At 43.4% G+C, this 12717-nt stretch overlaps 1 protein-coding gene across 2 annotated transcripts in view; it reads left to right on the top strand.

Annotated features, from left to right (window-relative positions):
• ARG2 (arginase 2) overlaps nucleotides 1-12717 on the top strand; it is a 43741-nt gene that overhangs the window by 4028 nt on the left and 26996 nt on the right. The window contains exons 3-5 of one of the 2 annotated variants that reach the window (XM_036905979.2): nucleotides 6378-6513; nucleotides 6755-6854; nucleotides 7707-7779. In XM_036905979.2, the coding sequence (XP_036761874.2) occupies nucleotides 7758-7779 (22 nt within the window). In that variant the 5' untranslated portion in view covers nucleotides 6378-6513; nucleotides 6755-6854; nucleotides 7707-7757. Of the gene's footprint in view, nucleotides 1-6377; nucleotides 6514-6605; nucleotides 6855-7706; nucleotides 7780-12717 lie in introns of those variants that run through there. The other variant, XM_036905978.2, reaches the window with a different exon arrangement.

The following is a 12717-nucleotide window of genomic DNA, read 5'->3' as shown; positions in this document are numbered from 1 at the left end:
GAGAGACAGCTCTTACCATCTGGTGTAAGACTTAAGGATAATAAATGAAGCAGTAATTCCCCTTCATCCAGTGGTTCCAAACCCGTATACTTTGCTGGGAACCATCTGTGGGTAAAATTGTAACATTTCCAGAATATCTCGCCTGGCTTTAGTGCATTTGCATGTCCTCAGGGGTGGAAAGAAGTTCATCTCCATGTCAATCAATGGGAAATTACCTGGGCAACCGAGGGGCGTGCCTGAACCTGAGAGGTGAGGGGAGGGAAGGTTTTGCTTTTGCTGGGACAGGAAAGAGAGACAGCCCCGGACTGCAGTTTGTGAGCAATAAATGCATTTCAAACTTTATTCTTCACTTTGACTGATTTCGGTTTTTAGAAGTATTTTTTTGTTATCATTAATCTACAATTACATGAAGAACATTATGTTTACTAGGTCCCCCCTTCACCAAGCCCCCCCCACCGCAAACCCCATTACAGTCACTGTCCATCAGAGTAGTAAGATGTTGTAGAATCACTACTTGTCTTCTCTGTGTTGCACAGCCCTCCCCATTCCCCCACACACATTATACTTGCTAATCATAATACCCCCTTTCTTCTTCCCCGCCCTTATCCTCCCTTCCCACCCGTCCTCCCCAGTCCCTTTCCCTTTGGTAACTGTTAGTCCATTCTTGGGTACTGTGATTCTGCTGCTGTTTTGTTCCTTCAGTTTTTCTTTGTTCTTATACTCCACATATGAGTGAAATCATTTGGTATTTGTCTTTCTCCACCTGGCTTATTTCACTGAGCATAATACCTTCTAGCTCCATCCATGTTGTTGCAAATGGTAGGATTTGTTTTCTTCTTATGGCTGAATAATATTCCATTGTGTATATGTACCACTTTTTCTTTATCCATTCATCTATTGATGGACACTTAGGTTGCTTCCATTTCTTGGCTATTGTAAATAGTGCTGCAATAAACATAGGGGTGCAGCTGTCTTTTTCAAACTGTAGTGCTGCATTCTTAGGGTACATTCCTAGAAGTGGAATTCCTGGGTCAAATGGTATGTCTATTTTGAGCATTCTGAGGAACCTCCATGCTGCTTTCCACAATGGTTGAACTAATTTACATTCCCACCAGCAGTGTAGGAGGGTTCCCCTTTCTCCACAACCTCGCCAACATTTGTTTTTGTTTGTCTTTTGGATGGTAGCCATCCTTACTGGTGTGAGGTGATATCTCATTGTGGTTTTAACTTACATTTCTCTGATGACAAGCAATGTGGAGCATCTTTTCATGTTGGCCATCTGAATTTCTTCTTTGGAGAACCGTCTGTTCAGCTCCTCTGCCCATTTTTTTTAAAATTTTATTTTGGTATCATTAATCTACAATTACATGAAGGACATTATGTTTGCTAGGCTCCCCCCCACATACCCCTTCATAGTCACTGTCCATCAACATAGTAAGATGCTGTAAAATCACTACTTGTCTTCTGTCTGTTGCACAGCCCTCCCCGTGCCCCCCCCATACATGCTAGTCATAATGCCCCCTTTCTTTTTTCCCGCCCTTATCCCTCCCTTCCCACCCGTCCTCCCCAGTGCCTTTCCCTTTGGTAACTATTAGTCCAGTCTTGGGTTCTGTGCTCTGCTGCTGTTTTGTTCCTTCAGTTTTCTTTTGTTCTTATACTCCACATATGAGTGAAATCATTTGGTACTTGTCTTTCTCCACCTGGCTTATTTCACTGAGCATAATACCCTCTAGCTCCATCCATGTTGTTGCAAATGGTAGGATTTGTTTTTTTCTTATGGCTGAGTAATATTTCATTGTGTATATGTACCACATCTTCTTTATCCATTCATCTACTGATGGACATTTAGGTTGCTTCCAATTCTTGGCTATTGTAAATAGTGCTGCAATAAACATAGGGGTGCATCTGTCTTTTTCACACTGGAGTGCTGCATTCTTGGGGTAAATTCCTAGAAGTGGAATTCCTGGGTCAAATGGTATGTCTATTTTGAGCATTCTGAGGAACCTCCATACTGCTTTCCACAATGGTTGAACTAATTTACATTCCCACCAGCAGTGTAGGAGGGTTCCCCTTTCTCCACAACCTGGCCAACATTTGTTTTTGTTTGTCTTTTGGATGGTAGCCATCCTTACTGGTGTGAGATGATACCTCATTGTGGTTTTAATTTGCATTTCTCTGATGACAAGCGATGTGGAGCATCTTTTCATGTGTCTGTTGGCCATCTGAATTGTTTCTTTAGAGAACTGTCTGTTCAGCTCCTCTGCCCATTTTTTAATTGGATTATTTGCTTTTTGTTTGTTGAGGTGCGTGAGCTCTTTATATATTTTGGATGTCAAGCCTTTATCGGATCTGTCATTTACGAATATATTCTCCCATACTGTAGGGTACCTTTTTGTTCTACTGATGGTGTCCTTTGCTGTACAGAAGCTTTTCAGCTTGATGTAGTCCCACTTGTTCATTTTTGCTTTTGTTTTATGTTTTTAGAAGTATTTTATCCCGGGATTTCCTCTCGCCGGATTTACATCATCCCTTCAGAGACTTCCTGGTTCAGCACCCTAGACCTTAAGGATGCCTTTTTCTGTATACCACCACATCCCCACTCACAATGTCTTTTTGCCTTTGAATGGGATACTCCAGGTATTTCCCATCAACAGTTAACCTATACTGTGTTACCACAGGGCTTTCAAGACAGCCCCGACCTAACTAGATAGGCCTTATCTCAGGATTTACAAGATTTACAACTTGAGGGTGGCACCATCCTGCAATATGTAGATGATCTTCTTATCTGCTCACTCACCCAAGCTAAGGCCCAAGAACATGCCGTCTGGGCCCTGAATTTCCTGGCAGTGTGGGTACAAAGTATCCCATTCTAAAGCTCAGTTAGTACAAGAGGTGTCCTACTTAGGGATCCAATTGAGACCTGGCAGCCAGAGCCTTTCCTTTGCATGGGTCCAGGGCATTATCTGGCTACAAGAGATAAGGGCTTCCTGGGGCTCCCAGAGTACTGTCAAATTTGGATGCCAAATTATGGCTTAAAAGCCAAGCTCTATGTAAATTCGGGCAGAGGAAATCCCGGGGCAAAACAACCTCTAAAAACCGAAATCAGTCAAAAGGAGAAATAAAGTTTAAAGCCCGTTTATTGCTTACAAACTGCAGTCCAGCGCCATCTCTTTCCTCTGCTCCAAAAGCAGCAAGCAAGCAAGCAAGCAAGCAAGCCAGCCAGCCAACCAGCCCCTCCCTTTAAAGTCTCAGGTTCAGACACGCCCTCGGCTGCCCAGGTAATTACCTATTGACATGGAGAGGAACTTCTCTCCACCCCTGAGGATATGCAAATACACTAAAGCCAGGGGAGATACTCTGGAAATGTGACAATTTTACCCACACCCTATATGACTGCTTAAAAGATAATCAGGAACCCTTTTTATGGGGACCTGAACAGCAACACCCAGTAAAGCCATTAAAAGATCTGTTTCAGGCACCTACTCTGGGACTGCCTGATCCTTCCAAACCTTTCCACTTAACATGGGCATGAAAGAGAAGGCACGGACCTAGGAAATAACCCAGACACTTGGTCCAGTATGAAGGCCTCTGGGATACCTGTCATTCCATGTCAGAACCGTAGACCAATAAACCAAGGACCATGAGTAAGAATTTCATAAGAATTTGGAAGGTTTATTTATTATTTACTAAGCTTCTGTTATCTGCCAAATACTGTATTCAGGAAGGGATAAAACCATGAGCAGAAAGAGTTATGGTCCCTGCCTTTGAGAATTTGCAGTTTAGTCTTGTCTTGAATTTGCAGTAGAGGGGTGTATACTGTAGCATGCTTTTAGCCATCTTCAAGACCCTATTGTTAAATTTTCAAGAACTTTGTGAACCAGCTGTTAAACACTGCGTCATTAATCAAATTGTATTAACTTATAAGTAAATTTTATTAAAAATGGAGATAATATACACTGAAAACTTATCATTGCCTGATTATTTCACTATACCTTACTCTTATTTATGCTCTTGGGGTTATTCATGTTGTTTCTATCTGTATAGTGCAAATATTATATGATGAGCACCTTTTCCCAACTCCATGATCAGTGACATCACAATGGTAGCTTGAAATCAGCTGTGAGGGAGTATTTACTCTATGGAAATTGACAAACACCTTTACTAGTATAAGAAAATAGTAATTTATCCTCCATTTACCCCATGGTCCCAAGCACATAAGCCGGTGAGAATTATGCCTGGGCTTACCCCACTTTATCTCTAAACATCCCGACCCTCCCCCAAGGCAACAGGCCAAGCGGATCCACCACAATAAAAGGCACAACGCTCTACACCACGCTGCTGCCCTCTCTCTGTCTCTTTGTGTCTGTCTCGCTGCTCTCTGTCTCTGTCCCCCTGCTCTCCCTGCGCTGTTTCTCTCTCTCTCTCTCTCTCTCTCTCTCCCCCACCCCACCTCCCTCTGGGGCAGCCACTCTCTCTTTCAGATAATAAAGTCTCTTACGTGGGCCCGTGTCTCCTGAGTCGTTCTGGGTAAGGAGGGTCGCGGCGAGATACCCTTTCAACTAGGACTTACCTATTCACCTCCCTCCTACTCCACACACTTTCCCAGCAACCTGTCAAGAGACAGAGTATTTATTGGCAGCCACTGAATTAAAGAGGCAGAATCTCTAGGTCCTCCTACAAAGGAATGAGAAAAGCAGAACAAGCTGGTCCATTGGACCTAAGGAAGGGTCCTAGAGCTATTGCTATAATAGAGCACAAGTAAATTACTAAAACTTAACTCATTCTTTTATGACATTTATAACTTTAGAGTATTGTCTTTAATGAATTATTTTGAAAATAAATGCCTGTTTTGAAAAATAAAAGGCCAGTTACTTGAACTTTGGGATTTTTAAATGAATTGTAAAATATTTCAGACATACAGAAATAATAATAACTTTAATTTTAAAGGATAATAGTAATATAACAATTTACTGTTCACTCCTGTGGTGCATAATAATGTGGAACTAGTAATTTACTTCTGACTAAACTATAGGTAGTAGAAAACCATTGGAAGTGACATGCAGAGTTAATGCAGTACTTTAGAAAGATCAGTCTGGTGACCCCCAAGTAAGTGCTCAAGAAATTAGAGGTTTTTGCAATAGTCCAAAAGCACCTGAGATAATCTGTGACACTATCAACTTCAGAAAACATAGTAAAGGGAAAAAATGTTGGATGTGGTGATGGGCAAGAAAAAAGTACCAAGATAATTCCAAGTATCTGAATAAGTGTGACATATCGGTGACTATGAATCCCTAACCATACATACCCCTACTGCTCCCTACAGTCCCTCACTGTGGGGAGAGTGTTAACACTTAGGTTGCTGGTGCCCTGCTCCTAGAGTTACTGAGTCAGTAAATTTGGGGGTAGGGCCCAATAACTTCCATTCTGACAAACAGGCAAATGCTGACGCTGCTGGTCCAGGACCATACTTTCATAACCGATCTGACAATAATAGCCCGCTTATTTTGCAAAGGCTTCAAAGACATTTCTTTGTTAAACCAGCAGGGGGAGGCAGTTACAAAATGCGTCCTCTAAAAATAAACAGCTTTATAATGCTAGAGCTCCACGGAGTTACAATGTTGCCATGGAAACTTCAGAAATATTTTGGAGAGCATGTAAATTGGCATCAGCTGAAATAATTTTCAGGTGTTTATATAAAATTTTATTTTGGCAGGACTAACGTCCAGATTCCTACAAGTCACAGTGCCATGGTTAAACTTCGAATCTGGAGTCATAAAGCTCTACCACTTACCTGCTATGTGACTTCGGGAAAGTTACTTATCTCCTTTGACCCTGTTTCCTCATCTTTAAAAGAGCCGGAATTGTGAGAGGGCTGAAAGTTCTTAGAAGTTTAGCTGGTTATTAACCATTATTATTATTATTATTATTATTAAGACTCTAAGTACTTTCAGCACTTTAGCCTCCCTACAATTTAGGAACAGTCCAAATATGCTACTACCATTTTTAAGAAATAGTGCTCCCGTTTTTCAAGTAAATAATTGAAAACGTTGAGAAAGGTAAATTGTTTTGTAAATCCTAACCTCTCCGTCAAAAATACCTACAATAGGTGTGTGTTTGTTTTGCCCGGCCCAGAGAGATCTAATCTATATTTGATCTCCTAGCCTTCAAGGCCCAAAGGTGGGGCGACTGGGTTTCCTGGACCTTGAGTTGAGATGGACAGAGCAGATGGACGCCGGCTTAGTCTTGGAGGTACACGCGGAGTCGGACCAAACCAGACCCGGCCAGGCCAGCCCTTCCGCGGAGCGGCGTTCGCTGTGCATCCGTTTGTGTGCAGTCGCGATCTCCACGCACGGGTGTCGGTTTGCGTGTCCCGCCAGGTTCCCAAACTTCGCTTCCAGCGAAGGGACACACCTCTCCGCGACCGCGCTCTCACTGGCCAGACTCCTATTAGCCTGGTGGCGTCAGCTACATAGGCTCGCCCGCTGCGGAGAGCCCGAGACGGGGCGCAGTGACGTAAGCGGAGGCGTGCCCGGGCCGGAGAAGTGGGCGGGGCCTGCGGAAGGTGTGCTGGTGGGTGGTGGACGCGGTTAGCGGGGCCGGGCGGGGCCAGGCAGTGGTGACGTCACGGCGCGGCATGGCTCGCGCGCGGGTAGGTTAAGTGCTGCGGCCCGGGGCGGCGCTCACTTGAGGCGGCGAGCTGCACGGAGTAGCGTGTTGCTGGTCCACGTAGCGCGCTGCCCGTCATGTCTCTAAGGAGCAACCTCTCGCGTCTCCTCCGGACCCAAGTACATTCGGTCCTGAAGAAGTCCATCCACTCCGTGGCTGTGATCGGAGCCCCGTTCTCCCGGGGACAGGTGAGAACTGGGACCTGGCACAGTGGGACAGGATCTTCGCCCCCAGAGCCCGGAGAAAACCGGCATAGAGGGCGCGGGGAAGTGAGGAGATGATGGGGAGAAGCGGAGAGAGGATGGGGGGGGTGGGTTCCGGCGATTGGGTACCGGGAGAGCACGTGGGATTTTCCCCCCGTCGAGGATCGGGAGGTTGGGAAGGGATGGATGGCATCCTGTTTGCGATGCGGGAAGGGGCAGCGAGCTGTCGGGTTTCTGCAGCCTCCCACGGAGGAGCGAGAAAGTGTTGGGTCCCTCTTGGGGTGATAGAGGAGAGGGAAGGGAGGAGATGATTTCATGGAGGGGCTGGAGGAGAAACCGGTCTGAATCCCTGGTGGAAAATCAAGGGAGAGAAGATTAAGGAGAGCGATTGAGGATGCAAGGCTTCAGGATCCATTCTCGGAAAGAGCATTAACTGAGAGGGAAAATTTCTCTGGTCTCTCTTTCTCGGCCGAAGGATGGGAGGGTCTGTTTTGTTCTCTCTTCAATGAAAGAAACGTGCACTCGTGGAGATTTCATTGTTCTGGAAGCCCGCCTCCCCTACACACACCCAACAGCAGATCCTTGTCCTTCCCATAACCAGAGGCTTGAAAGGTTGACCTGATTCCCTTGATTGTTTTCTTCTCCATTCCTGCAAATGTTTGAAATGACCAGCCCTTGGGTGAAAATAATAAAAGGAAGGGCAGATGCTGCCCCAGGTTTTCAGAGGGATCTGTTGGGAACCAAGTAGAGTATAACAGATACCTGAATTTTTGTGAATAAGGTGGTCTTATTTTCAATCATCTTCCTTCACATCTAACTGTGTAACTTATGTGACAGAAAAGAAAAGGAGTAGAATATGGTCCCGCTGCTGTAAGAGAAGCTGGCTTGATGAAAAGGCTCTCCAGTTTGGGTAAGTGGCTCGATTTAGATGTCAATGAGGGCTGGTAACAGACCAGTTCAGAGTCATATCTGTCATATCCAGGGACTGCACACTGTCGGCTGTGTACTTGGGAAGCATCTCCAATCCCTTGATTTCATTTGCAGCTTAAGATTTATCAAGTCCTCAGGTAAAGTCTTGTTGCAGTGGAGTGTGTGGAAGGCAAGGACGTGGAGTGAGAGGAAGGGCATGGAGCAAGCTGCTAGTGACTGCAAAGTGGTGCTCAGAGCGCTAGCTGCAGCTCTGATTACAGTCAACCTCCCTCTTCCAGTTCTAGTTTTCCTAACTCAGTCATGAAGTGCTTATGATTCATCAGATCAGTCTAGCCAGTTTCCTCTCTTTAAATCATTTCTTCCCTAGGGTTAATAAATTTTATATTACTGTAAGCAGAGTCTAAGATCGTTGTTTTTCAGTATTCCCTGATTATGAAAATCATTAGGCTTACTTGTTAAAATTACAGATTACTAGGTTTCTCCATGGAAGAGTCTGGTTTATTGGCTCTGAGGTGGGACCCAGACATGTGCATTTTCACAAGCACCCTAGGTAATCAGATGTAAAGTTATAGTCTTGCAATTAGGGTAGTACTGTAAGCTTACAGAACCAAAAGTAAATCTGACCTAGAGATAAATGCCATTTATACAGCAATAGAGAACCTCTTCTTTTGCAACAGGGTGTCAAACTGCCTACTTTAACAATAGGAAGGGTTTTCCTTATATCTAACCTAAATATTTCTAGCTGCTGTTTAAGACCATTTCCTACATTCACATTAGGACCATTCATATGTCTTTTCTGGACCTGTAAATACAAAGATGTGGCAGTAGGGAGCTGTAGATCTTGAAAATAGTAATACAGAATCAAGGTGAACTACAAATTCTCTACCCACTGTTGCTTTGAAACTTCCTTTGCTGGTCATTGAGTCCATTCTGGGGTTGGGTCATCTAATAAACCACAGAAGAACAATGAAGTCACCTTGAGTTGAAGTGTCCTTTATACACCTCTGGCTACTGTGAAGTGGATATGGTGTCTTAGGTTAAATAGTCAAAACGCTTATGTGTTAAATAACTACAGTTCTTCAATGGGGTCTCTTTCTTAATCATTTTAATAACTCTCCAAGTTCACCACCACAGCTGAAAGATAAATTAATATTTAGTCTAATTGTGTCACAGTTAACTGATGTAAGGGGTTTTTTATTCCCACGTATAAATGAAGATACTGCCCTTTTAAATCTGGTGTACACATTCTGGCTTTTTAAAAAGTATCATTTTACACTGATTAACAGTCTCTGGCAATCCTTATTTTTTAATACTGCAATAACCTCTGCAACCCATGAAATGGGCTGGCGTTGTTAGAATTGCCTGCTCCTTGCTCAATTCTACCATCAGGGACTCCTGACAAGAATCAGTGTCAGCCTCTTACACTGGAGACATTTCTAACACTCAGCTGAGGCCGCTGCATGAGGGGGAGGGGCACATCTGTAGCAGCTGCCCTGAGGCTTTGTGGGCCTCCTTTCCTGTCACAGCTCCTGGTATTTTTCCACTCCAGCCCAGGGAAGCCACTCTCCCTAAAACACTACTCCCACACACACTTTCTTTGTACTCTCCTCGCCTAAAATGATGGTGCAGCTTCAGTTTATTCAGTCTTCCCTGTAATTTTTTTTTTTGAATATTTTTAGTTTTACAGTTTATATCCTCGTAGCTGACTGGTAGCACAGATCACCAGCGGACTGAAATAGAATCTCATTGCATATTAATAAGATTGTGGCACTCAGCAGATTTGCAGCCTGTGGTTTATGGCTAATCTCCAGGAGTATGTTGGAGAAAATTACCAAGAGAAGTTTCAATTGCTGTATTCTGAAACAGTACCAAAGTCCTTCGAGCACTTTCAAATAAGTGGCATGGGTCGAATTTCAAGGGAGAGAAGATCCATGAAGGGTAACTTTCTCATCCCTTTGTTCCTTGTCTTCTGCTCTGATGTCACAGACTGCCTGTGTTGCCACGGTACCAGTTAAACTTCCTGTTTTGTTGAATGAATGTATTTTACTTAATGTCTTGGTTTGTTTTCCCTTTCGCTTGGCTCAGGACACTCAATGGTTCCTTTCTTAGGTAACCACTTCATTTTAGCATAGAGAGCGAGCCTGAGAGGAAAGAAGAGGCAGTCGCTGTAGCGAGGCTGAGATGCAGTGCGGCTGCTGCTGATTCGGGTTAGTGTGACAGCCATGGTAATTATTTTGCCCTTTTTTCTTCGGAGTAGAATGACTGCTCTGTGGCGAGAGGTAGCTGTAAACTGAGAGGAACTGTTTGGGGTCTTTATTATTGTAATTATGGTAATCTGACCAGTGGTACCAAAAAGAGGGGATAGCCACTGGAAACAACTTTGTAAATCAATGTGACACCGCGACCAGCCTGAGCGTTGGGCTCTGGAAGCCATTTGGGAGCCATTCTGGTTCCCCTCAACTAGGCTAGGGACGTTTATCCCCTCTGTTTCCTTTGGCCCTCTGTCCGACAGAACAGGAATCCCTTTGGTTGAGATCCAAGAGTCTGGTCAGCTTCCGCAAAAGCTGATAGAGGCCCTGAGATAATTGTTTAAACAGACACATCTGAGGGGTGAGAGCTGCTTATTTGGAACAGGTCAACATGTGACTTCAGGGGTGTGTATTTATTTGCCTTCAGCGGTTGGTAGAGAATGTTAGCATTCCCGAGTTTAGTTGTGTGTTGGTGACGCTTCAGCCTGACTTCCAGCCCACCATTCCACTGAAGCTACCTTGAGCAGGCTCATTAATTTGTCAGCTTTTATTTTGCGGCACCTTTGTCTTGCACAACGACCACTTTGTTCCTGAAGTATTTACTTAGTCAAGACTACTCTCTCCGGAGTCTCCTCTCTCCATTGACTGCTCCTTCCTGGATTCCTCTGTGGGCTACTCCTCGGCTACCCCACCCTCAAATGTTGACATCCCCCTTGTTCCTCCAGCTTTGTTCTAAGTAGTCTCCTCACACTCTGACAGATGTCTCAAACTCAGCATGTTCAAACAAAATTGTCTTGTTCTTCAAATCTGCCTTTCATGCTGGCTTCTCATTGTCTGTTTCACACCGTCACTCATCTGTTACTCAGACTCCAAGACAATTCTTTTCTCCATTTTGTCTCTTACATCCATTGGACATAAAGTCTTGATTTTGCAGCCTAAATGACTAGAGTCCTTCTCCGTAGTGCTACTGGTCTAGTCCTGTCCTCTGCACACCTGTCTGTAACCTTCAGGGGTACCTCTTGTCCCATTTTTACCCTGGTCAGTTCACCTTCTTCATTGCCACAGAGTGATCTAAGACTATTTCTCCTTTGCATGATGTCTTTCCATGGCTTTCTTTTACATACATCCATGCTTCTCAGTCCGATTATTCATATACTGCCTTTGCTAACTTGCCATATTATTTATCCTCGTGTTTTTCTTTAAGTTGGCTTTAAAGCTGCATATTTTTTAAATGTAGTCTGCTCCTACAGTAAACAATGAAATCTCAGGCTAGTGCTAGATGCATTTTTCTAACTCATTTTCATTTTAACAGTTTGACATTTTGGTAATTGTCCTTCAGTCACTAGTGGTATGTGTTCCACACTTACAACAAATAGTAGATTCTGTCCAGTGTCAGTGGGCTCAGCCATGAAACTAGTGCCTTCCCTTAGTAGTGGAGGTGCCCACAGCAGGAATTGCACTCAACCATCCTGCAGTGTGATTTTGGGGACCATTATTCCAGGCAGTGTAGCCTTTAAACTAGATATTGGCCCTCTTAAAAGATTCTGGTAATTACCCAAATTGACTAATTGCTTTTCTGCTGAAATTAGCAGATAGAAATTAGTTTCTATAGCCTACAGTTTAAAGATCCTGATAAACCACTTACAAATTACAGTCAGAAACAAATTGCAAATTGCTATGTCCACAAGAATACTGAAAGCCTTCTCTCCCCAGGCCTTTGGTAATAAATTCTAGTTCTTTTGTTCTTTCTTTCTCTAGTACTTGACACAACATTCTTGTAAGTTAATATAACTCGTTAGGTTACAGTTTCTTTGGCCTTTAGTTAATTTAGGACTACATCTTAGCTCCTTTGGGTTTAGCAATTCCCTTGGTACTTTGGTTTTTGAACCACTGTATTCCTTAATGTGACTTCTGAAAATAGCAGCCTAATGTTTTAATTAAAAATATCTTCAAGTTCCATGCACACCTGATTATAGTAAACAGCTACCTAATGTGTTACTGTAACTTAAAAATCATTTTCAGTGTTCTGTGTCTTGAGCTTGGTGGCAGTTAATAGGCCTGTATGTATTTGCCAAGACTCACTTAAAATGCAAATTAATATAAAGTATGCATCAAAGCTGTTTAAACATCATTTTCAGGCTTATTTTTCTTGGTTGCTTTTAGTCATTAAAAACTATAGTGAGTTCATTCACTAATTTATATGTTCAAAAATTCTGATATAATAGGGAACAAAGCAGAAAAATCCCTGTTAATCATGGAACTCTCATTCTAATGTGGGGTGGTTGGAAACACGTAAGTAAAATGATGTCAGTAGTAGTAAGATGAAAGCAAGGGATGGGGGATAGCAAGTATCAGGATGGTGTGAGCTTTGCATATGCAGAGGGAGACCTCATTAAGAAGGAGTCCTGGGAGCAGATGTCTAGGAGAGGAGGAAAGGAACCATGTGCATATCTGGGAGAAGAGCATTTCAGCCAGAGGGAACAGTGAGTGCAAAGACCCTGACACAGAAAGGGGCCTGGAATATTCAGGGAAGAAAAAGCCATTACTGAGCTTTAGCCAGTGGTTTCTATGTGGCAAGGAAATATCTTCTTTTTCCACTTTTTTAAGAAAAGCTAGAAATTTGGGTTTTTATGGGGATTTGAGGTGTTTTAAGAAGAAAAGTGTACATA

This window comes from Manis pentadactyla, chromosome 11 (assembly GCF_030020395.1).
Source record: "Manis pentadactyla isolate mManPen7 chromosome 11, mManPen7.hap1, whole genome shotgun sequence".
In the NCBI taxonomy this organism is placed as follows: domain Eukaryota; kingdom Metazoa; phylum Chordata; class Mammalia; order Pholidota; family Manidae; genus Manis; species Manis pentadactyla.
The sequence above is the reverse complement of the archived record's forward strand: the minus strand, read 5'-3'. Positions and strand labels throughout refer to the sequence as shown.